The sequence below is a fragment of the Aplidium turbinatum genome, chromosome 16 (assembly GCF_918807975.1).
Source record: "Aplidium turbinatum chromosome 16, kaAplTurb1.1, whole genome shotgun sequence".
Taxonomy (NCBI): domain Eukaryota; kingdom Metazoa; phylum Chordata; class Ascidiacea; order Aplousobranchia; family Polyclinidae; genus Aplidium; species Aplidium turbinatum.
In genome coordinates, this window is record NC_137487.1 from 13,783,181 (window position 1) to 13,809,057 (window position 25,877).

Consider the following 25,877-nt stretch of genomic DNA (forward strand, 5'->3'; position numbering starts at 1 on the left):
GGAAACAGAGATTCGTATCACATCTCTTGCTCTCAATTCTGCTAAACGAAGAAGCAAGTGAGAAACAAAGTAAAAAAGCAGCGCAAAGTGTAGCCTACGCAATTTACGTTTCTTTTAACTAATCTGTGGAAGCAATGCCAGAAATGCTTAGGCCTACTCTGTTGGGTTTTTGAGTAGCTGAGTTTTTGGTGTTCTCTAATTTTAGCCGCAGTTTTTGCCCATTCGAGTGTAAGAGCTAGGCTACCTTTAATAAGTTAATAGCTGTTTATCTGCTAATAAATTTCATACATAATATTACGGTACCCTAAAAGTATTTCCAGAAAGCACTATAATCCATTATTTGAGTGATTTTGCAAAAATTTTCCCGGGACCCCCTAAAAATTATTAATTGGTATGAGAAGACTTAAGAGAAGAAAGTTATAGCATGCTGAGGTTTGTAGAAAAGAAAGCAAACGCTTGAGAACAAAAAAATCCACAGGCATAAAGAAAATCTTGTAGAAAACTTATTCCACTTACAACTCAAAAAACACAATGCCCTGTTTTTCATGCAGAAGCAATGCGAATATTTGACCATCACCCAACATGGCTGCATTTTCAGCAGGAGACAACAGTTTCAAGCACATCCGTATTGTTACGACTTCACGACGAAGTAGCTGTGAAAATGCGCGAATCTTCCGGCAAATGATTAAAACTTGAATAACTTTTTAGAATATCTCACTGTTGCAACTGATAGTCAAACGAGTGAACCTAATCAATTTTTGTACTGTTTAGTATCATATCTAAGTTACTTTTTCGTTTTCTTGACTTAGCCTAAATATTACAATTCAACTAGGTTATACAGTAGAATTCGCCTATAACGGCACCTCTAGGGGATTTGCAAAAACTGACGTTATAGCCGAATTGACGTTATAGACGAACTACCGCAAACTATTCCACAACTGTCTTTTGATTAAAGAAAGAGGTGTATAATCCAATCAGGGTTACTGTGTACCACCAAACTGACAAAAGGCACGCAGAAAATACAGTAAACAAAGAAATTGTTTAAAAAAAAATAACCTACAGCAACAGGTACAGGAAATTTGCGCAATACAGCTCGTTACAATTACATACAGTAGTAGAAAAGTTCATTGTTTATTAGCAAAAAAGGCATTGATCTTGAGCTGTTTCGGATTTGACACAGCTGTAGAGCTGCTTTTTACACGTGATAGTTTTTCACGCGGGAAAAAAGTTAATTCAGTTAAAGTCCCTGCTGAGAACGACGTAGCGAAATAAAGGGAAGACATTTTGCAAGCTGCAGCGCTAACTGGATTAAAAGACTGACCGTTCGTGGTGAAGGTGATGGCTTAAAGTGACGTTATAAACGAACAAAAGACGTCTGGGGACCAATAAAGGGTGCTGTTACATGCGAATTGACGTTATAGGCGATGCTGTTGTAGCCGAACTACAATGTATGTAAAAGATAGGAATTCTGCCGGGACGCAACTTTTGAAAAGGTACCATAAAAAAATCCCCTTTGAGCAACAAAAGAAAACGTGTATTCTAGTTCAGTTTAATCATTGATTCCACATCGGCACAAAAGTTGCTGCCGGGACCGAGCGAAATGTGACGTAATAGGCGAATTGACGTTATAAACGAAGCCGTTATAGGCGAATTCTACTGTACGTTCTTTTTGCTTATTCTGTCAAATTTTTGAAATCATTATCCCAATATCGGATAACTGAAGAAGCACTTTATAAATAATTATGTGATAACTAGGCTATTAGCAAAAAAATATATAATTTTAATTTCTTGCTTTTGGTAATCGATTGCCAAAGCACCGATGCATTGCTAATGATAAAACTCGGAGATAAAACTTTGCTAAACTGACCCAGTTTCGATTGGTAGACATTTTTAAATGTACCAGTCTGGGGGTAAAATGAACCGGTGTATTATGGGTCAATTTATATAAACATTCCTGCATCACTTTAGTTGAAATTAGGGTAATGGAGGCAGGATTTTGGCGTGTCTGGTTGGAGATCGTTAAAAAAAGGGTGACTCCCATATTTATTTGTAGCCTATAACATCTTTTCAAAATTTTATCTCGGCTAAGTTAAGGAATACAAAATAGGCCGCGCCATGTTAACCTGGTCAGTTAACATTTTGCTTTATTGTTGAAATGTTCATGTTGCTGCAGGCTAAAAGATGTGTTATTTAGAATGTAGGCTACACTGCATCCTGAATAGCTGAGATTAAAAATCTTACCTGAGGTTATTGGTAGGCTACAGTGAGAAACTACACAACAAACACAAACTTGGATAAACGCAGAAAACTGCAATTGGCATTAAAATACGACTTTCAATATGCCAAGCAGCAGAAACACAACGCGTGCCAAAACCGTTCTCATTCGTTTATTCTTTTCAACATTTCAGGTTACTGATCTTTATGCAAAAATATGATCACGTGTTTGTGCCATTAAACCCTTTGTTTAAACTGAATCTGCTTTGGATACATAAGGAAGCGATCAAAACTAACACATCGGATCCATAAAATATGTCGTACCCGTAATTTCTATTCAATGACATAAATTTGTAGACCATACGTTGGGTCAAGATCAAGAAAATAATGTCACAAAAATGCCATTTTGAAGGTTTGTGTAAAGCGAAGTAACCTAGAGTGCACAACGATACAAAAACTATAAAGCTGTGTTGCCATATGACACAAACATGCTTACGTGGCGTTATATCAACATTCTTCGCATTACAAGCGACAAAACTCAAACAAGCAAATCACTATAAAATGGACACAGTAAACTGCGCCATTTGTTATGGAAAGTCAACAAAAGAAACCAAGCTGGTGACAGGAATGGGCCAAGTAAATGTACGTCAAAACCTGAATAAAAAACACAAAAGCTAATAAAATTAGGAGGTAGATGTGTGAAAGGCTATGCTAGCATGGCGACGGAACGTGAAATAGGAGGAAAAACTTGAAAACAAACGATGTGTACTGCGCTGCTACAGTATAATGGCAAAGTGATTAATGGGTCATTGACTAATGCTGATTTTACCATTGACAGACCTTCTCAAAAGAAAAATTGTTCAATACCTAACGTCGTGTCATCCTTCCTCTTCAAGCAATCAAACATTATCAAGACATACAAAATAACCACCATTTGAAAATCTAAAACCGTGGTTTTGTTCTTTCACAGCCAAAGTTTGTCAGTTCAGTAAAAAGATAAATTCCAACGTCACAAAAGACTACAATGCATGCATCGGTTTGTGACAGAATAAAGGAAACGTGTAGGTGATTTGAATTCAAACGTTCTTGTATATTTTTTGGCTGTACACTTTCTTAAAACAGGAAAAGTATGGTGCTTCTTTAAAATAAACAAACGCTGAAGGATTGTTTTTGCAACTGTAAAGACTTTTCTGGGTTTGTGAGTAAAATAAACGTATACGAACGATATAGTTAGCAAGAAGCAAAACGCTATGGTACCTTTCCATGTTGAAGCCATTAAAAGATAAAATTGTTTTGCTAACCGGGCCAACAATAAGCACTATCGTCGTGATGCTTCTGAATGGCACAAAGTACAGTGAGTACTTCATGGCAGGAACGTTGCTACGGGGGCCTGGGGTGGCAATTTCCCGCCAAAATTTTATCTTCCTCCCAAAACAATCATGTTTCCGTACTATTCCAACGCTTTAAAATCATTATGAATCATATTGGGTGACGTTTGCTTCCAACAGTTTCTTTTACCCCCAAAATTTTCTCTCTAGCTTCGTCACTGCTTCATGGCCCCATCTTTTGAAGAAATATACAAACACAGTTATAGCAACGTCACACACGCAGTAGCTGAAACGTTTGGGTGCAGCTCTCATTCAAAACATAACCACAACTTTAAAATTTCGTGCAAATTCTTGAGTCATATCAAGTCATTTTTAAATCGATCAGAATTGCATCTATGTGCGTAAGATTAACGCAACCGTAGACAATAGTACAACGCATTAAATGCTTGTCTGATAGTACAGATACAAATACTATAACCACATACGAAAATAAACGCTCTTTCTGCCAAATTCAACAAGCATGTACATTGTACATAATGTGTTCAGTGTTCACACTGGGAGCCCGGCTACATGCAAAGCATGACAGTGTCCTAATAAAAACAGATTGAACCCATTTTAACGTATTCCAACAGGTATTGGCGTAGTGGCGCATGCAAATCTTTTACAAAAAGGAACCAATCCATGTTTTCAGTAGAAAGATATTTAAAGATTTTTCTAAAAATATTTGTTTTTGACCAGAGCGAAGGAATGGAAAAATAGGACATATTTGTGATTATCATGGGAGAGAACATCTCGACCAGTAATCATTCCTTTTTTCCATTCATTCAACGTCAACATATGTTAAATCACTGTAAAAATGACTGATATTTCTGATTGGGTTGAGCATCCTGGGAAATTGACGAACACAGCACATATTACTTGTTGGTGCAGAAAAGTGTAAGAACACGTCAAATGAAGTCATTGACGACACAAACTGATGCAATGCAACGACCCAGAAGGCAAAATCCTTCGTTTTTACATTGATTCAGTCGTCTGCAGACGTTTAATCAATGTAAAAATGACGGATTTTGCTGTCTGAGGCAGTACAAACTATATACAAATCTCAAGAACGTTAATGATTTACATTTAAATGGTAAGAATCGCGTGTAACTGTAAACTATTTGTCCATGAACACACTGATTGGTACAAAAATATTTCTTTCATTTCACAAAAAGTAACCAAAGCAGCAGGTTTTGTTGCAATAAAAGCAGGAGAGAAAGTGTAACAAACTTTGAAACAATAAAATCGATCGTTGTGTAACATTGAATAGCACGATTTGTATAAAAGAGAATGCAATCTAGGATCTACACATTGAGTTTATGACATTTTTTTAAATTGAGGTTAATTGTTTTTTGTAAATAACGTTTGAGTTTTACTAAACTATACGTGTAAGGTAGATCCACCCGATATCAAAGGCAAGATTTCGGAGAAAATAAATAAACCAGATTGCTGGCGCAATTACTTCTCTTTGTATACTCCGGTGAGAAAGTAGAAAGGCCGGACTCGAGAGCTGCCCAGTGTCTGGCTATTTGCTGTCTGGAATTCGTCCGTTAGGCGAAAGTGCCAGGCTGTCTCAAGGTTAAGGTGGAGGACTGTTTGACGCAGTGCGCTGCGGTCTTTGCCAACAACGCAAACAACAGCACCTAGAAAGGCGTAAAAAAGGTGAATTCTTTGTAGAAAGCTTTTATAACAATGGTCGGCTGTATGAAGAGATAGAACCAAGGTTGCCAGATGTTTTTATAATTTCCAGCCCACTTGCCCGCGAAAAGTATCTCAAAAGTAGCCTAATCGTCACAAGTGATGAAACAAGCCTAAACTATGACAAATTTGCGCCAAAAAAAAATGGTGCAAATGGAACGAAACTAACAGAAAAAAAACGCGGCTGTCAAAACTTTTCCACGACTTCAAACCTTGCACAATTTCGCGAAAAAATCGTGAAACTGGCAACTCTGGATAAAACGTCTAACCAATGTTTCAAAGGACATTAGCTCGTGACCTATAAAAAGCAAGTGGCCAAGTTTTGGAAAAACCCTCAATGTGATGTGTGATGTTGTTTTAACTAGGTTGGCTTCCTTGCTGTCCAGTCTACTAAATATAATCACCAACCATCCCACAGCCATCAAACGATGATCCGACAACATCCACAACCAAAGATGGAAAAATCAAATTATTGCATGCTTTGGTAAGCGCAATGTACAAGTAATCTGTTTCATTTACAGGTAAAAAGTATTTCATCCTTTTAGTCGTCATCAATTAATATTATCGAAACATCCGTAGAAGAGGAAAAACATCTGTGATGTCAACAAACGTTTTTATCAAATAACTTACAATTGTATGAAACACTTTACCTTTAACAAACTTAAGACCTTGCAAAAACTCTGGTTTGATATTATTGTTGATGCTCGGTACAATGAGGCCGCCATATTGCTTCCCATAGTCAAAGGCCCACAGCTGAGCATGAGGTGCAGTGCTGGCAAACTGCACACAAACCTGCAATGAAAGTCCGACTTTAAAACACGAGTGTAAAGGTTTTTGAGAATTATTGTTGCCAGGAATTCAAAATAGTTTTTCCTTTACCAATTTTCGCAGTAGATATGTTGCGATTAAAACACAGCTAATGGAACCAGATTACCATCGAGTTTTAACCCATACTTGACCTTTGATCTTAAATTATCATCATAAAATATAGTGATGCAAAAGTTAGATGATTTATATTGAAGACATCAACAAATAAATTAACAAGTGGTTAAAGAAGCTCACCTCTGTACCAAGCGATATGTAGCAGTCAACGCATAGCACTGGATTGGCAGGGTTTAACTTGGAACTTGGAAACATGTTGGAAGCATGGTAAGAAAGATGCTTCTCTAGCAAGAGAGCGGGGTGGTAGTAGAGGGGTTCGAACGCTGTGTCTGCTGTAGTCACTAAAGTTGTGTCCCTGGGTCAACAAAATTGTATGCATTGACAAAATATGGAAGTTTTGTTATACCAAGGACTTTTGTGACAAACTCTATAACTCCGTACTTGAGTTGACAAACGGCAAACTCCATACGCGATTACTCTACAGCAGTAGTTCTCAAACTGTGCGTCGCGACGCCTTGGTGCGTCGTTTCAATTTTCCAAGGGCGTCGCAGAAGAGTTTCGTTTCGTAGCTGAATTCAGTTTATCTTATAAAGATGAGGTTAATCCTTTGATTAGCAGTTTCAGTTGTCATCAAAGTTGTTAACTTCATTAAAACACGCCCACTGAAGTCAAGAGTTTTCAAAAAACTTTGTGGAGAAATGAATGCAGCGCATCGGAGTTTGCTCTTTTAATTTTCATCCAAGTGGCTTTCGCTTAGAAAATTCTTTGAACGCTTCTACGAATTGGTGGATGAACTTCAGGCTTTTTTGCAGCAAGAAAATAATCCACTTGCAGATTGTTTAGCTCAGAACAATTTCTTATTGAAATTGCCTTACTCTACTTGTGTGATATCTTCGCCAAACTGAACATTTCTATGCAAGGGCCGAATAAAAATGACATTTCAAATAAAATTGCAGCATTCGTTAAAAAGCTGCTATTGTGGAAGGAAGATATAGCAAACCTGCCTGGAAGCTCTCGATCCTTCACTTTCTTGTCCAATTTGCTTGAAAAGAAAAGTATGACGCTGCCTTCAAATTTGTGAAGCAAATATTATTTGGGCAACATTTGTCCAAGCTCGAGTCGAAATTTGCAAAATACTTTCCGAAAAATTGATCAAACTACGAATGGATTCGTGATCCTTTCGTCCAACCTACTCCACTGTCTTTTACTGCACAAGAAAAAGAAGCCTACATTGACCTTTCTTGTGACAATTCCCTGAAAAGGATGTTTAATTCAGAAAATCCGGCAAATTTCTGGATTTCAATGAATGGGGGATTATCCAGCTTTGGTGAAGAAAGCACTACGAATTATTATCCCATATGTCACGTCATATTTATGTGACGCAGGGTTTTCTGCCTTGGCGGTGATAAAAAGCAAATTTCGATCATCAATAAACACTGAAAGAAAAATGCGGCTCCCAAGATTTAATGAACTTTGTAAAAACAAACAAGCCCACACGTCACATTAAATAATATGCATTGCTTTTTGTTGTATCAACAAACAAAACTTTAATAATAAGTTTCCTCATTAACTTTTATTTGCTGGTGCGTCGCAAGTCCAGAAAACTTTTCCAGAGGCGTCGCAACAAAAAAAGTTTGAGAACCACTGCTCTACAGGATAACTAAATCGCTGTTGGCTACAGGGCTGTGGAGTCGGGTGAAACATACGACTCCTCGATTTATAACTGGCCGAATCCGATCTCTCCGTCTCTACAGCCCTGTATGGTTAAAGGCAATTTGAGATACAACTATTGCAATACAATAAAACGCAAACGAGCGTTGTTTGAAAAACATGAATGGAACTTACGCGTTCAACAAACTGTTGTGTGCTTCTGGAAGTGGCATGACCTTAGTTGCCATGGCGATGGTTTCAAATCTATGCAAGTTTAACCCGGAAGCAGCGGCTCTCATCGACCAATCAATGTCCTCGTTGTCGAATCTGTGAGAAAAAAATCAACTGTGGAGTAAGAAAACTTCACCAACCTACACACACGAACTGTGAGAGGCAAAACTAACTCACTTTACAATTTACATCATTATGACTTCGCCAGTCTATAAAGTGATGTAAAATAGCCAACTTTTGTTTGCCGGTGAGAAGTAGAAGCATAAACAACAAACAGCTCACTTACCTTGTACGTGCAAATTTAATGGAGCTTGTTAGATTAATGTTCAGAAAGAAGCAGGATTCTAAGTAACAAGAACTCAGGCAACTATCTTGGCTGAACATGTTCTGCAACAAATCAAAAGGCATCTTATCATTTATGCACAAAAATCTATCGTTCCGGGCTGCAAAGTGCAGATGGTAATGGTTTTCTACAGGAGCAAATTTCAAGATATATTTTTAGAAAAATATTTAAACAATTTTAATGTCTAACACCTAAATTAGTACAAAAAAAAAAAAAAACTTTACATCACTGACATTTTTGGACACGCAGGTTTTACAACAAAGCAAAAGTATGGATCATGACGACAACTGTTCACTTGACACAAAACTGGTCGCCAAAACGAGAAAAGAAAATAATGAAAACTTCCCTTGGGTATGGACGATGCACTAGCCGAGCCACACCAAGACGACGATGCATGTACGACGTACCTGGCGTGAAATGACAGATGTTCGTAGCGACGAGTTCCAAGGTTTAAAGCCAACTGCAGCGAAATCGCAACCAACACAAGATTCCACCATTTGCAGCACGGAACAGAGCGTGACATCCTGCCAGAAGCAACCTGGCTGACCGTGGCTATTAAAAAGAAGGGTTTTGTTTTTCAATAAACCAGTAAAAGGTGATCAACATTCAACAACTGTGCACTTTCGAAAAACTATAGCAATACACATTGTTAAAAAATTGAAATAATTGTACAGTTTAATAGGGTAAGACATGGCCACCTAAAGATACGGCCTGATTTGCCACATTTTGCAGAAATTTCCAGGTTTTTCTAACTTTGAGCGAACATTTGAATAAATTTTTCTAAAAATTATATTCTTACGCTTTCTTTATTTTTTTCCCCAGATGACACAATAGGTTTTAACATCTTCACATGTTGAAAAACAAAGAAAATTTGATTTCGAAGATTTTGGTCAGCCTGTTAATTTTCAATAACAGTCTGATTTTGCGTTTTTCAACTTACTTTTCCTCACTTGCTACTGCTTCCCCAAGGCAACAAAAAAGTTTTATGTCATTAGGAGACAGCAAAAAGTAAAAACATCTCAAAAAATGTCAGTCAAGCACTAGCAGTAGCTGTAATCAAAATCTGTAAAATGTGACAAATCAGGCCGCATCTCCAGGTGGCCATGGGTAAGAAATGTGTGTGGGACTACAAAAAACTCCTGATGTGTAAAAACTACTATTACAATGCAAAATAAACTGATATTACGTTTATAATCGGACTTAAAATAGTGATTAGTAATCAAAACTGAGCATACGCTGTACGGTCCAAGAAACCGACAGACACCATTTCATAGAAGACAAAGCCGGTCTTGGCACGTGATTGCACTATGTAACATCAACGTCTTTGCCTGCACTTGATGCACGTCGAGAAGTCACAAGCTTCAAATTTAGTTTTCGGCTTGCCTTGATACCAAAATGGTTTTCCAAATCTATTGCTGCGTTGACTCAAACCTGTTCGTTTGCCACCTGGTCCAAGATACGACGTCATCATTCATGAAGAACACAAACGGCCACACGAGCTTGGGATCATTTGCTGCTTTGCACTCGACAGTATAGAAATGTTCGAAGAGAACTTGCGAGGCGTACTTCAATGCGCCTGAAAAATTTGGACATTTTCATTGATTGATTGGTTGGTGACAACGCAATCCACGCAATGAGCTGCAAGGACGATGCCGCCAGCAAAATCCGTTTACAAAATTGAATCAACGTAAAAAAGAAGATTTTTTTTGCTGGTTGAGATATATTCCAATGATTCAAAAAATAAAACGGAAATAACCTAAAGTCGTATTGACGGCACATGATAAAACATGACACATAGGCCTTCTAAACATTAGCCTGGAAAACATTTTATGGCATTGCGGTCCCAACGGAGCTGGACTAATCTTTATTTTCAAAATCTGACGTTCGAAAACATCAAATTTCGGAAAAAGGGCGTTTTTTTTCTCAGTAAAATCTTACCGTTTCCAAGATAGTCAAACTCAATGGGAAGAATCACAATGATGTGATTGGTGAGGGCGTCCTTGTAAGATTTCGCATCGCAGTCCTTGACCACCACAAAATGTAGAAGTTGGTCCGACTTAGAGTTGGCTGCCGAATTCTGGCCAGGTGACAAGTTGTACAGTCCATGCTCAACGCCATGGACCCCCAGGCTCACAACAGGCGTTTTTATGCCACGGTCAGTCTAAAGACAAAAGGTATGTTTTCATTTTCTTTTGATAGAAAGCTTCTGAGCTGTGATCGAACGTGAAAGTAGCTGTGAAAGTAACCAAACAAGGACACACTATGTCGAAGAGTTTAGCATGAAAAACGATGAAGGATTTGTTCCACTAACTCGGTTTTCATTTCCAAGAAATGGAGTTGCGAAAGTATACGTTTTGTCCAGTTTGCATAGAATAATAAAGAAGCCAAGCAACAAGACTTCATGCAATGCGTGTAAAAATCATTACAAAGCCATTTTCGACAATCAAATTTTTTTTTGATGTTACTGCAGACAATAATTTAGTCGTTCTTACTTTCAACTTGAGTCGGAGAGTGAACAGCTCCACAGTTCCATCGTCACCTGCTGACAAGCTGAAGTCATCCATGAACCGTCTGGGAATGACAACCCGGAAGTACAAGCCGTTCTTGTAGACTTCAGTGGCAGCAGTCTTCAAAACATATTCCGATGCGGCGGAAGAATTCTGAAAGCAAGGAAGCTTCATATGAAATGATATTTGCATTTGAGAAGTACGCAGTCGACCATTTTTAATTACAACATTAAGGAAGCAAATACGTTGCTAGCAAAACATATAACTTTCACATTGATTCAACGTCTGTCTACAGTCTGCATAACTTGGCTGTGTATAGCCCAGTCGGCTGCATAGCCGAGTGGTGAGAGCCCTGGAACGGCAATCGAAAGGGCGCCGGTTCGACACCGCTCAAGAGCATGCATCTGTGTCTTTGACAGGACACTTAAAGGCATGCCTGAAAGCGGACACGAAGATTGGCTTCCTTGCCTTCCCGTCCACTTAATCTAAATCTTCAACCACCAAGTGTAAGCCTGGATTACGACAAACAAAAACAGTCTGCATAATCAAGTGGCGAGACCCCTGGTCGACGTTCGAAAGGGCGCTGGTTCGACACCGCTCAAGAGCATGTGGCCGTGTCTTTTGCAAGATACTTAAAGACATGCCTAAAAGTGGACACGAAAATTGGCTTCCTTGCCATCTACTTCACCTACATCTTCAAATATCAGGCGTAAACCTAGATGATACAAAAAACGTCTGCAGACGTTGAATCGATGCAAAGATGACAAAGTTGGCTAGCTAGTTAGGAATTTGTACATACATGCGTCGTGCTTCCATTGTTCCCAGCATACTGTCGAAGCTTTACAGTGGAGAGCGCGTTCTTCCATTCTCTGGTCACTATCTTCCTGTGCAGAGTGTCCCCTCCAAAATGCATAAACGAACTGAGCAGGTTGACGTCATGGCAAGAGTTTGCTACCTGGCTAATGCCGCGATGAAGGGGATTGACAAGTAGGGTTCGGAAAGAATTACCGAATTCCTGAAAAAATCGAAAATCGTTTCACAAAACGCATGATACATAACGATTGCAAAGTAACTGTAAATAATTGCGATGTAGTTCGCTATTGAAAACATTAAATTTAGTAAAAATTATGGCGAAAACGTATAACTTTAAATTTCAACATCGGTGACAGCACTTAGCCAGGAAAAATGCATTTTGAAGTGAATGTTTATTAACTGTAGCAGTTACTAACCGATTAAGCAAGGGGTAAGAATGAACTGAACACAAAAAGGCTTACTTCACTGCTGCCTTCAAAGTCGTCATAAATTGATATCTCGAGCATTTTCATCAATTTGCTGAATGTAAAAATAAGAAATTTAGAAATGTGAACGAGACTGCTAACGACATATCTAATTTGAAACTATCTGCTTTCTCCAGGTCACTTTTTGAGTTTCGACCATTTTTGAAAAAAACATCAGCAAAAAGCTGATGGCGGCTTTCAACATCTTGTGTCAGCCTTACCTAACACTAACCAGAAGAGCAAAATAACAAATAAACTTTCTATGATTCTTACAGATTTTATCAATTCAGTTGTGGTGAAAATGTTACACCAATTTTACTGTTACACCAACAACACAAGCTGCGGGTATGGGGACACGTATTTCACGCTTCTTACTTGTGCAAGTCCATCAAAAACTTGCAGCAAATATGCATCGGGTTGGCGTTGGGCGGTGTGACGAGTAAGATTCTCTTGTCGTCCACACTTCGTTCGGAATTCGAGTGGTCAGGATTTCCCTCCAGTGGCGAAGTCCACTGCCTGGTGGAATAATAGCAACAGCGTCATCTAGCGTACAGTAAAACCAGCTTGAATTTACAAAAGTGCAAAAGTACCTGAAAAAGTCTGATAGCTCTTCAGAGGTAATTTGGTTGGTATTGAAAGGACGGAGGGGTTCATTCCACGTACATAACGGGTGCGGTGGAAGATTTGACAGAATGTCCTGACACTGAAATAGGACGCAGAGCTTGTCAAAATGTCATCACCAATGAAGCAAGATACGGGCAACGGATTTGCTACAATCTCAACTTTTTAGCAAAGTTTTGCCAACCAGATGTGAACTGCCAAATCAGCAAAATCCGCCATTTTTACATGCATTCAACGTCTGTGAATGTTGAACATTGAACGTTGAATTCAACGTCTGTAAACGTATATCGTGAGCAGTTCCCACTGTAGACGTTGAATCAGTGTAAACAAAATATGTCTGTGAGACAATGTCCACAGACAAAAAGAACGGATTTAGCTGTCTGAGTGAGACAGCAAAATAAACACATGGATTAATAAGACAGCGGATTTACTCTGCAAGTTTGCAACCGTTACTAACATACTTTGCAAACTGAAATTTGTTAATCAAATGCTCAAAGACGAGAAAAGACACCAGGACGGAATAAACTCACCTGAGAACTGCCGTTGATGACATCATAGACAAATTGAGGTAAAATGGCAGTGGGGGTGAAGTGCGAATCGTTGTTCAGTAATTTCAATTTCTCTGAAAATACGTTTTTTAGAAACAAAATTCTTTATGCAGTGTCAATTTTGTTACTGGCACTTAAACAGAAGCTTTGTATTATTTTGTAAACGTGAAAACAGTAAAATTCAATGTAACACCTAAACAAAACATTGCAATAGTGTTTCATGAAGTTGAGATTATTATCAATATGCCACACTAACAACATAACAAGTCAAGAAACGGGGACGTCCAAAAAGAACATGAATAGAACAGGTGGAGAATAAAGCAGACAAAGTCGGACTGAAGGAGGAAGATGCGATAGACAGAACGAGATGGATAACAGGAGTGAAGACAATTGTTGCAAGAAAAAAATCGGCCACTTGCACTAGTGGAGACAAAATCGAATTAGATGATGAAATTGAAGCGCTCACTATCAGAGGTAAGACTCAAAACTAAACCAAAGAACCAAATATGACGTCATGCGGTTACCATCCGAGGGCAAGTTGGCTTCTTTCATGGCAAGGCTCACAAAATCAAGGGAGGACTCATCTTGGTATCTTCCGGGGAGTGGTGATTCCATGCCAGGCTTGGTCGTATGCAGGCTGCGGAAACATACGGAAAATAAGATGTTTCAAAGACGTTAGAACATGATTTTCACGGCGCTTTATTAGTCAATATCTGATGGAGCATAAAGCTTTCTTTTTCGTGAATTATATAGGAACACGAGACAAAAACAAGGCTCTTCTTGCATCAAAACTACGTAAATCCACTCACCATCGACTGTACACAAAAAATGTTTCACAGTTTGATTAGTTCTAAAAAAGATCATATACAAAAATTACAATTTTACTTCGTCGTTTCTTTCGCTTTCTCGTCGCTTCTATCAGGCCAAGCATAATCTGATGACGTCACATCTTCAACAAGGTTGTTGTTCGGCTCTAAAGCGGCATCTGGACAAACGACGCTCAGTGTTAAACTAATGCTGTGACGCAACGTTTGTCACAGACAAGATTAATCCCATACAGCAAAATCCGTCATTTTGACATTGATTCAACGTCTACAGACTTTGAATCAATGTAAAGGTGACGGATTTTGCTGTATGGAAAAGTATTCCCAAGTCTCTTCAACAACACAAACCTTCAACGACTTGTAGTTCATCGTCGTCATCGGACGACGAAAGCCTGGGTTTGCCATTATTGGACTTTCTTTCCGCATCAAACTGACACAAAGTGGCGGCAAGCGACATTTCCTGCTCAATACGTCCCCGATACAACGCGCCGCAACCTTCGAAAGCCATGCGCAGGTCTACGTACTTGAGCGTGCTGAAACAAACAGCTGCGGTGTCAAAGACAAGCTCGATCAACAACAAAACCAAAAACTACCCCGACAGCAAATCCGTATTTTTACATTGATTCAACATCTGCAGACGTTGAGCCAGCTTTTTGTTGTCTGGGTCTATCGTAAAAGACTCTTGTACCTTGGCATGGCTTGAGAGGTTAGCTCGTGACCTTCGTACACAACCAAGCAAGGTATTCCGGAGAGGTCATTCAAAGAGGTTGGGGACCAATCAGCAGCGGCACCACGGTGCACCTGAAGAACATTCGAGAATAAATCAACGATATTGTGGCATCAAAAAATGATGTTTCTTTAGAGTTGGAAAAGATGTGGTGAACGAATAATATAAGGTGGAGATGAAATGCTCGTTAAAAAAAACAAAAAAAACGTACCTGTAGAATTTCCAGAAAATACGACGATAATGAAATTGAACGGTCAGCATCACCATATAGCACCACCTGAAGAAGAAAAACCTTTAAAATTATGTTTCATTCAATCACTTAGCTTTGCGTAGAATTGATTCAATGTATTTAGCTCAGGTTATGCCGTTTCTTTCACAACACAAAAGTTTATAAAATGTTTTCGCTTAAGTCAAAATTCGCTTCCGCTTACTTCAAAAGCACGGTCGAGATTGAGGTTGTCTCTGGTCTTCTTTACGTTATCGTGGTATCTCCTGGCGAGAACAGACGAAGGTATCCGAACGATGACGACAACACCTTGACCAGTCGGGCATGACGACAATAGGTCCTTGTGGAAAAATGGAAGATATTTGGTTAATTTATAAATACCGGCGCAAAGCCTTGCCTACCCAACTGCCACTTCACTTTGAACTTCTATTTCGTCACGCCTTTATGACCTGCAAGGATGGTTAAAGGCAGAGCCCCTCGACCCCAGGAGTGGCGAAAAAGGCAACACGAAGAAGACCAGCACAGTGCACACCCATCCGATTGAAGACAAGATGATTACAAATTCAAGTACAATGTATGCTATCGCTTCCAATGATCCACTTTAAAGTTACCATTGAAAATAGAGAGTCAACGAATAGGTTTCGTAAACACACTTGAAGTGCGCAAATCGCTGTTAGCTACATTTTCTTTACGTTGCGAAAAATTCCAATATTTTCCTGTTGATGGCTTAAGCACACGGATATTGTGGTGATACAAGTAAACATGACCTTATGAGGAACGTTAGGAGTCTATGTTGACAACAACTCAGCCAATATGTACGTGCATGTCGTGCGCTGACTGCCGATGTACATTTGCATAATTCTGTTTGTGAAAGCAATTCTTGCATAAATCCGGCGACAAAAAACGATCTCGTAGAATTCAGGGGTGTGCAACGTGCGGCCCGCGGGCCAAATGCGGCCCGCGAAGAAAAAGTATGTGGCCCGCGAAGATGTGCCAATTTTGAATTGTGTGCGTCCCGCGAAACATGTTTATACGGTAATTTAGTTTAGTCTGGTACGTTTGAACAATTCATTGTGGAGTGGATTATTGTAGAATTCGCACCTTCTGTTAACCATTTTAGAAGTCTCCCACCGGCCACCACTAATCCATCGTATTTAATTATTTGGAACGTAAAAATGTATGGTCACATAAAAAGCATTATGAACAAAGTACGACTTTGGAAAGCTCAAGTACAAACAGGAAATCTTTTCCACTTTCCAACTTTAAGAAATTATGGAATGCATCCTGAGAAGAAAACTGAATTTGCTGACCAACTTGAAAAATTGTTGTATGAATTTTTGGCTCGTTTCAAGGACTTCAAATATCATGAACATTTGTTTGGTATATTCGCCTCGCCATTCAACACAGACATCAACAAAGTACCAGATGATATAACTTGAACTGATTGATCTTCAAGAGAAAACGGATTTGAAAGCAAAGTATTTAAAAATGAATCTTGGCGATTTTTACCGAAAACATTTCAACTAAGATGACTTAATTTCCACATTTGAAAAATCCATGGCTTCAAAAATGGCACTTTTTGGCTCAACGTATTTGTGCAAACATTTTTTTTTTAAACGGGCGTCATGAAATCTCCCTATTGATCGGTTCTGATAGACGAACACTTGGAAAATGGACTTCGAATTGCGATCGGTTCTATTAAAGTAAATTTGGAAAAAGCCGTCTGGGAAAAGAAGCCAGCTGCAAACTTCTCACTGAGCTCGTTTAAAGACGGTGTGACAATAAATTTGAATAGCAGTTTTCTTCAGAAATTTATGCGTCCGAACTTATTATTTCTGGAAGGAGATAACCCCTAATATAAGAATAACATGAATAACAAAAAAACTACTCTTTTGTGCCTGCAACTACTAGAAATCATATGTTAAATAAACGTGCGGCCCGCGGTTTCACCAAATTATTCATATCTGGCCCTCCTGTAAAAAAGGTTGCACACCCCTGTCGTAGATAATTTCAATGATATCAGGAAAACTTCATGCTCACCCGTATGATTTGGTTGATTAATGGCGTCGATTGACGCTTTTGTTCACTCAATACGTCACTTTCCGATGTTGATGATGCCACCAGTGACGCGCTATATTGCTGCATCAGCACCTCGCAAGCGATTAATGACGTGTGCAAACTGTAATGGCTGAAAGAGCAAATGAGTTGTGGTAAAATAGTCATCCATAGCGGGAGGGGTTGAAAAAGGTAATTGGTGTTGCAACAAAGAAATGGTGTAAGCTTGTTTATAATGCAACCACAAAATATCATGGATATCTGAGCTTTAAATTTAAAGGGGTACTAAAGGAAAAACCTGACTTGGCGATTTTCCACGTTCTTTGTGTTTAACATGCTACCATAAAACGATTTTCAATAAAATTTTACCCCATTGCGGTCTGACCACCATTGTGGGCGTGCTTTTGTCAGAGCTTTCAAAATGAGATTGAGCCTGAGCAACGAAGCGTGCGACTGTGCAGTCTACGTCATAAAGGCTAGCAATCAACCGATCACGCAATAATTGTTACTGCGGGCGATTTGACTGTAGGCTATGTATGTATTTACATCAAAACAGCACATTTTAACATCAAAACAGCAGACAGTTTGCTCAAAACATCAGATTGGTAACGTGGCTTTTGTTATTGCTGGCCTTTATGACGTATTCTCGAGCAGTGTTTGCACGTTTTGGTCATTTTAAAAAAAATGAAAATAAATGAAACTCTGGACTTTGGGCCTTGCCAGCGCCATTGAAAACAAATTTTTTTCGGTAATTGTTTTTGAAATGTATTCTTGAATGTTCAGTTTACTCATTTTAATGCTTAATTCCGGTTTGAAATTTTCCTTTAGTATGCCTTTAAAACGTACACGAACTCGTGCGTTTGACCTGGTATGCAAAAAGAAGTTACCCAGTGAACGAAACCTGCAGTTTTTACATCTTTTAATGTACAATAACATAAAAGGCATCCAGGCTGAGTTAAAACATCTAAATTTGTACAAGATATGCCGCCGCCAGCAATGCATGCCCACGATTAGAGTTTATGTCTACTCAAAAAAATCAAAAATCCGCTCAAAGGCGTCCTCGAAATAAAACTTAACCAGTTCCCAAACACGTTGCTGAAAGAACTTCCACAACATTTTCCAGTGCTCAGTGGTTACTATGACAACCCTCGACATGTAGTCTACGGACAGCTTTCTGAGCATAAATTGCAATTCGGTATTTCTGCTTTAGAAGTTACAGTTTTCACATCATTACAACGTCTAGCGATGCTGAAATGATGTAAAAAGCTAGCTTTCCCTGGCTAGACTAGGAAACATTGTCTTGACAGCATAAGGCGGGGTGGGTGAAAAAACGTAGTTTCATTAAAATACCTGATAAGCATTTGATCTTTCTTCGCTTCGTACATTGGATCAACGGTGGTTACGAATGGGGCACAGCAGTTTGAAGAAGTACCAAAGTACATTGAGGTATTGCTACGGTGCTGCAATTTAAAACATCACACAATAATTCAATGGAAAGACAGCATCTGTGTCGAAAAAAACTCGAAATATGACACGAAAGATGCGAACACTGCACGCACATTGCACAAGCTACGTTAATACATTAATAAAAGGTTCAACAGCAGAACGAGGCAGAACAAAAATTGATGAAAAGTTTCTTCTGATTCATGAGAAGCAAATCCTATGGGGCAACAGATCAACACGAAACGACCAATCTAGCTATGGATAGGACAACAGCAAAATAACGTTTGTAATTTGCATGCTGCATTGATAACTTGATCATAAAGCACATATAATACAAAGTTGGACAGTGTTAAACACGCACAACGGGATCTAAAGCAAAAAAAAAGCAAGAGCAAAATTAATAACCGATCACTAAACAAATCATAATAACCACATTATTACTTCACAGTTATCTTGTTCGTTGGTAAAAATGATATTTGAAGATGGCATGCGACGAGAGTCAGTGAGCAAAGGATAGGGCGAGGAAGAGCACTGAATTGTGACGATATTCTTCGAGTTGATCACGAATGGTTGGTTCAAACAGTCGTTCGCATCAAAGCTGAAAATATTGTCATGGAACACTCACTATAGAAATAAAATCTTTCCTCTATATTTCATAAAGGTCTCAAACCATAACGTAACTTAAGCATCAAACGACTACGGAAAATTACAAAGAGTTGGACCAGCAAAATTCAGCTTGTACACACAACTTTCTCAATTAGATACAAACAACTTTTGCAAGGTTTGAAATTACGATTCTTTAATTAAAACCTGTTCGTTGTGGAGTGGGCATCAATCTGGACTAGTATGAAAAGCGTAGTCGAGTTTTCCCACTGCTTGCACATTGAAGTTATTCTGCGCGGAAAGCAACACGGGTTTTAGAAAAACATCGGAAATTCCGATAGAAGGAAACTGCTGCTGCTGGTGTGGACAGCAAACGTTGAGGGAGTGGAGGGAAACAAGATGGCCAGGCTGGACACAGGCGTGTTGCTGCAGGGTGCCAACCTAGCATAGGAAACGCATGTCCAACAAACGGGGATGGGTGTAACGTTTATTCGGCAAAGTGTTCTGCTACAAAGGAAATTATAAAGTATGATTCTACGGTAACCTGCTGTTGTACTGGCAGTGTTATACACGGTATGCTATCTCAGACAGCAAAATTCGTCATTTTTACATTGATTTTGCGTCTTCAGACGTTGAATCAATGTCTTTCCTCACCAGGGAGAAGAGACAGCGATGCAAAAGACGCGTTGAAATCATGCATCACGATCTACAGCATCCCAAACGAAAAACTAGTCGTTTTAACATTGATTCAACGTCAATTTATAATTTATATCACAAAACAGACATTGCAGTGACCGAATAAAATGCTTTTACGACATGTAGTGGTTCTGGTGAGGCCTGAGATTTTTTTGAAGACATAAATAGGGGTTGGGTCAAACAAGGTTAAGAACCATGGCAATGATTACTGTAGCATTGTACCTTTGTATGGATGAGGTTTCCATGGTTACGACGACTTGTGAAGATAGTGAAGCAACAGGAAGTGACGTCTTGTACAGCTCTGACATCACACCTGACAAAAAGTTTATAGATATTAGCGTGATCGTAAAAGTCGACTAAAATCCTAACCCAGATCGCAAATTCCGTCATTTTACATTGCTTCAACGTCTTCATTTTGCTGTCTGGGAAACAACGTCTTTTTAATTGTGAACTTGCAGTGTCGAATTGAAATTAAGCAGTGTTAATGAAATGTTCACTACCTTACGCAATAAGCATATTTTAACGACATTAGCGCAACAAACGACAGAGCATACAAGCCGCGTAAATTAACTGCTGCAAAAACTGCTTTCTGCGCTCAAACATCTTCACAATTATTTAAGTGAAAGCACAAGCTGCGGCCCACCTAGACTGAAGAAACAATTTGAAAAAAAGTGAATATAATACAAGTCTCCAGAAAACCACAGTGTCAGGTCTCAAAACGATGTTTATGAAAAATTCTGCTTTCAAATTGACTACCAGTAAATAAATAAGATCTAGATCTATATCTAGATCATACATCATTTAACGCAATAATCTTTTAAAAACAAGCTTATTCGAAAAATATTAAAAAGAACTGTCCATGAGTGCACAAAACAAAGTGAACCAAAAATTGGCACAGCTCAGTTTGGTTGTGAGGTGACAATTTACATCCACAAAAATGTAAGTGAAAGTGATTACATTCCAATACGCATGGTGGTGACCTAATAACATCGAAAAAAATATGTGTTTTAGCAGTTGTGGCCCAGTAACCTCGCGCAGCATAACTGACACCGTAACTAATCACGAATATTTTCGGAGAATGCAAGCGCCGATGGTAGGTACACTAATATTCGGCCAGTTCGTCCTGTTACCATCGAGGATGCAGGTTAAGTTAGAAGAAATATGACTCAAGAGAGATACCTTATGTTTGAAACGTCGACGTGCGGAGGAAAAAACACACTGGCTTACTTGGAAATAGACATCCGCGGTATTGCGCTTAGTTTCCGTTCATTATAAAAAGCGTTCAACTTGTTTGAACGGCTACAACAATGTAGGTCTGTCGCCGTTACAAATGCACCATTGAGCATAATGACTATAGTACAATATTCAATAAAGCCCATTTTATTTTGGTTAAGTTGCGATCACTGGTATGGCAAAAATCAAATAGAATATTTGGAATTTAAGATAGGTATGTTGAAAAAAGTGGCTCAAAACTTTTGTAGTGACCAACTTCGCATTATTATCAACCCATGGATCAATCTAATATTAGATCTATTATTATGACAATAAAGGATAAATTGTATTGTAGCAAATACATTTAATTTCGCTATGCGCTTGTCGTGTTGATTTTTACCACATAGGAGTCTTTTGGCGTGTGTATTATTATTGTGTTAATGTCAATGTCTCATGGTTGATTCACACTTTACCTGCCTAAGTTTTTTATAGTGAAACAATATACTAAAACCAAGACAATATTTAAATAGTTTGGGGTGGATTAAAATCGTACAATGTGTTAAAAATATCTTCATCAAATATGCAACTGCTTTTCTATTTGCTTATGAACGCCAACTGACGAGACAACAAAATCCGTCATTTTTGCATTGATTCAACGTCTGCATAAGTTAAATCAATGCAACAATGACAGATTTTGTTGTCTGGGTGACGTGTATTTCAATCTCCACACAAGGAAAGACACTTCTTCATCAAGACACATTTCCAAGAGCTTCGCAAAACAAGAAACTTATCCCGGCCTAAATGGGATAGCAAATAGATTGTGGACCAAAAGCCAAAACAAACCGCGTATAAAATGGACTGACGCCCTACTTACGCAATTCACCTACGTCTTGGCAGAACTGGATTGGTGGAAGTTATTCGGAAACAAAAAATATTCAACTGACGAGTCCTCTTAGAACGGTTTAATAGAATATGATTACATGGTGGTAGCATATAGCCTTCCTACGCCTACCCGACAAACACCAAGGAAGTAAAGAGTGGAAATTAAAGACTATAGAGTATAGAAAGTTACAAGAAAGCTACTTTGTCCACACAGCAAAATCCGTCACTTTGATATTGCTCTTTTACGTCTGCAGACGTTGAATCAATGCAAAAAATGATGAATTTTGTTGTCCGGGTGGTTTACCGTTACATTGTCACTTGTCTTTGAGCTCTCATACTTCATGACTTGAGGTCGGAAATGAGTCAAAAGATCCCCGGCTATTGACTGTTGAATTTGCGCTGGTTTCACAAAGCTACTGGCAAATCGTGCATTGTCTCAAGCAAAGTGGAAAACAATATGGGCCTGGGATTGTTTTTCAGTTCGTTTTTCATTTGTTAAAATTTGGCGACAGACAGTCTTCTATCGAGTCTTCTAAATTTGGTTGATACACCTCAGATTGACACATTCTTTTGCGGCGGAATTGCATACTGAAAGAATGTATCAACCAAATTTAGAAGACTCGATGGAAGAAGACCGACTGTCGCTGAGTTGCAGCAAATGAAAAACGAACTGAGAAAGCGACAGCTGGCAAGAAAAATGAATGGATTTGGGATTTATGCTACATTAATACAACGATATATTAAAACAACAATAACATCGACCTACCTGAATCCGTAATGCACTGTACACTTTGAGACGTGAGTGCTGAGCTAGGAGGCAATAGAAATAAAAATCGCAGAGAAGTGAAATCTGATAAATCGGTAATTTTTGAGTCACGATAAATTCTTTCAACCTGAAAAGAAAAGTTCATTGCCAGATGGTAGTTTGCCGCTTTCTTTTTTTTTTTTTTGAAGATTCATTTGCACATTTGCAGCCAAGCAAAGCTTTGGTCTCTTGAGCAGCTTTCTTTATACGATGCTAGTAAAGTTTGACATTTTTTCAAGCAAAAAACACCAGTTATGAGCTCAAAACAAAAACTTTGAAATAAATAATGAAAATGCTGAGTTCTTGTAAAGAAACAAATGTGATACTCACGGTGGCTAAAAGAGACGAAGCTATATTTGAATTGGTTCTTTGGCGAGCAGAACACTCCAATTGTGAAATGACCCCGCTACGTTGTTTAGACATTTCCAAGCGGAATTGTGAGGTAGTTGAATGAAAACAATGCGTTGAGCTATCAGAGCCTGATAAAAACAGAACAATGCACAAGTAAGTCACGTGTTTAAGCGGTAGAAGATCGTTTCCCTGTAACGACGAACAAATTGATACAAAGATGCGACTATACATATCTTGTAGCATTTGAGTTGTTGCTACTTACTTGACAAGGACAAGCGAAGTTGGGTGAAGACAAGGGAAGTTAGCTCATGGTTGACAAGAGATGATCTCTCTTTTTCGGTATGCAAAGATTCAGCTAGCATACGACTGGCTTTTTTACCTAAATCATAAAATCTCACGTTATGTTTCAGCCACTTTTCAATGCAGTTAATGTTTTTTTTTCAAATAGGAGAAACAAAAATGCGTCTTAGTGGTTGCATTAGCCAAACTCTCCACAATACTTTTGTGATATAACAGCTTCAAAAATGTCCAATTTCAGAGAAAACTAGCGGATATTGCCGTAAAGGTTCCTTTAGCCAAAGCCATGTACCAAAAAAAAATATGTCAACAACACTTCTAAGCTGGTGAACTATGAAGAACAAAATGTTATAAATAAAGAGAAAATCAAATTAAGAATCTTATTTGTTTCTTGCAAACAGAATTTCAATATGTTTTTAATTGTCACTTAGCCCAAATTTGGTTGGCATGCAATTTTTTTAAACAAAACAGAATCCATTATTGCGAAGCGCTGGCCTTCATCATACGTCTTTTGCTTGCAAACAAAGAAAAATTCAAAATAGTTGTAAGAAATAGAATAAATGCAATAGAAGCCCTCTGTTGTTATTGATCACAGCTCGTGTTGTGTTTACCGAAGTGACTTTTGTTGTACGTGAGTGGCCGATGAACAGAGTGTAAGATACGTACCAGTGACCAATAAATGAAAAGATAATTCCTCGCTTGAATCATCAGGAAAGTACACGGCAATAAAGTAGGGGCAAGAAGAAGAATGAACACTTTTTAAACACTGAGATATCGCGTCTGCCATTGATACCTGTAGAAAATTATCGTGGTTGAAATAAGATAAATTTACGACAGGAAAAACAATTACTTGAATCATATTGTATGCTGTTAGAAATATAAGAGGTTTTACCATGAAGGTTAAAATACCGATAGTTAGCAAGGTATGTATGATTGTATGGTATGTTCACGATACACATTCAATGTTGCTAGTTTGCTTACTCACTTTACTATGCACGATGTCTATAAGGTCGTTTGAAGTTGCCGTGACAAGTTTAGAAACAGCGAACACCCCAGATGAGTGCATGCCCTTTAGAACGGAAGGAAAATCTTGACACAGCTTATTCTTTGCCCTTGCAACTGCACATGCTAATCCTTCAAGTGAAAGAAACTGGGTATAACCTAAAAGGAAATTAAGCAAACATGTGAGGCCTGATTGACAGGATATGGGCGTGGCCAATCGAAGTGCAAACGCTAGGCGCATCCCACTCACCCAAACTCATCAAATATTGCACAGCGACAAGAAGGAAGAACTTGCTGTTCAAGGAAGAATGTTTCGTTATCTTCAGCCTGTCAGAAGCCTAAAAATCGCAAAAGTAATATTGATAAACCATCACTGCACAGACCTTCGCACTTTACAAAATTCTTAAAAGCCAACCGTACAAAAGACAACGCTAACGGAAAAAAGGACCTACCTTAGGTGAGGGTTCTTCAAAGCACTTGCAAAACTGTGAGGTTTGGATGATGCTCATTTCGTCTCCAATGAATGCGGGAAGATGTGTTGAGGGAAACAAGAAAACGACGACGGGTTTACATTGGAGACGAGCTGCCAAGTCGTTCGGGATCTCAACAGTTCTGTTCTCCACGCGGTTCAGCATGTAGCGCTTTGGGAGAAGATCATTGTCACGTATCGTCAAAACTTCGTCTGCAAAGACAGACATAATTTTAAAACTTGATGTTAAATTGGGAAAACAACGATCATTGTTCAAAGATGAGAGGACGACTGAGGTTTTGACGCCTCCACAAGTGATATAGAACTGTGGGTACATTTCTTCCCAGACAGCAAAATTTTGATTACCAACGAAATAAGAAATTTAGGTGCAAAGTAATATGCGCTTTGTAAACGTAAGAAGGTGTTATTACAATAGCAAGAAAGAAAGTACAGAAAGTGAAATGAATTACTCGTTATTAAATTATTGATAAACCGACAGGTCTCAAATACGCGTTCCATTCTTGATTGAGATCTTTCCAAGTTTACAAAAGATTGCACCTTCAAAGCGGCAGCTTTGTCAATTCAATGTGTAACTTGTGAAAAAGTAGTTCAAATCATGCACTACTTGTAGCAATACGCTCTAGTGGTGTATTCACCTTGTGAAACGCTAGATACGAGTCGCTTGGCTGGCTCGGGAAGCGAGTGTTGCACGGGGCTGGAGAGTGTTCGTTTGAGGTGAGGGTGCAACGCTGATCGTGAACCATACGTGGCAGAGGGCAACATGAAAGGCGCGCCAGGGACTGTGCTAGGCATGCGAGCAGGTATGATACCCGCTAACTGCGCCGGCGCCTCTAACATTGCGACATTTCCACGAAACGAAGGGACAGTTGCGCTTGTGCTTGATATACTTGAGGTGCGAGTTGTTTGCGCATTAGATCGCATTCGCT

At 38.8% G+C, this 25,877-nt stretch overlaps 2 protein-coding genes across 4 annotated transcripts; both read right to left on the bottom strand.

The window, feature by feature from the left end:
- Window positions 1–2,301: 2,301 nt before the first annotated feature.
- Window positions 2,302–24,135, bottom strand: LOC145785768 (GREB1-like protein). Of its 3 annotated transcripts, XM_082597475.1 has the most exons (29): window positions 24,126–24,135; window positions 23,425–23,541; window positions 23,142–23,290; window positions 22,773–22,899; window positions 20,135–20,225; window positions 19,424–19,507; window positions 19,055–19,211; window positions 18,521–18,630; window positions 17,156–17,303; window positions 15,321–15,455; window positions 15,101–15,166; window positions 14,851–14,963; window positions 14,511–14,695; window positions 14,224–14,323; window positions 13,863–13,975; window positions 13,321–13,412; window positions 12,760–12,872; window positions 12,545–12,685; window positions 12,167–12,224; window positions 11,692–11,907; window positions 10,878–11,045; window positions 10,324–10,546; window positions 9,817–9,961; window positions 8,793–8,937; window positions 8,329–8,429; window positions 8,007–8,138; window positions 6,342–6,516; window positions 5,930–6,071; window positions 2,302–5,224 (listed from the first exon to the last, which is right to left on the bottom strand). In XM_082597475.1, exons 2-29 carry the CDS (start codon window positions 23,522–23,524, stop codon window positions 5,040–5,042), a joined length of 3,714 nt encoding a protein of 1,237 aa, XP_082453601.1. In that variant the 5' UTR covers window positions 23,525–23,541; window positions 24,126–24,135; the 3' UTR covers window positions 2,302–5,039. The 3 variants fall into 3 exon arrangements, with proteins under 3 accessions (XP_082453601.1, XP_082453603.1, XP_082453602.1); XM_082597477.1 differs by lacking the exons at window positions 2,302–5,224; window positions 5,930–6,071; window positions 6,342–6,516 and adding an exon at window positions 7,264–7,415; XM_082597476.1 differs by lacking the exons at window positions 2,302–5,224; window positions 5,930–6,071; window positions 6,342–6,516 and adding an exon at window positions 7,296–7,368.
- LOC145785236 (uncharacterized) lies at window positions 24,067–25,788 on the bottom strand. Its single transcript, XM_082596920.1, has 5 exons — window positions 25,587–25,788; window positions 24,914–25,143; window positions 24,712–24,799; window positions 24,445–24,620; window positions 24,067–24,252 (listed from the first exon to the last, which is right to left on the bottom strand). Exons 1-5 carry the CDS (start codon window positions 25,786–25,788, stop codon window positions 24,067–24,069), a joined length of 882 nt encoding a protein of 293 aa, XP_082453046.1.
- Between the last annotated feature and the right edge of the window lie 89 nt (window positions 25,789–25,877).

Bases quoted from the DNA above. Each gene is read 5' to 3' on its own strand.
- LOC145785768 (XM_082597475.1), bottom strand. From the start codon at position 23,524: ATGCTAGCTGAATCTTTGCATACCGAAAAAGAGAGATCATCTCTTGTC. The intron at 22,900-23,141 runs GTGAGTATCACA...TTTTCTTTTCAG, and splicing joins CTTCGTCTCTTTTAGCCACC to GTTGAAAGAATTTATCGTGA. The intron at 12,225-12,544 runs GTAAGAAGCGTG...TTTTACATTCAG, and splicing joins TTTTTGATGGACTTGCACAA to CAAATTGATGAAAATGCTCG.
- LOC145785236 (XM_082596920.1), bottom strand. From the start codon at position 25,788: ATGTTAGAGGCGCCGGCGCAGTTAGCGGGTATCATACCTGCTCGCATG. The intron at 24,800-24,913 runs GTAGGTCCTTTT...TGCGATTTTTAG, and splicing joins TTGAAGAACCCTCACCTAAG to GCTTCTGACAGGCTGAAGAT. The intron at 24,621-24,711 runs GTGAGTGGGATG...ATTTCCTTTTAG, and splicing joins GCAATATTTGATGAGTTTGG to GTTATACCCAGTTTCTTTCA.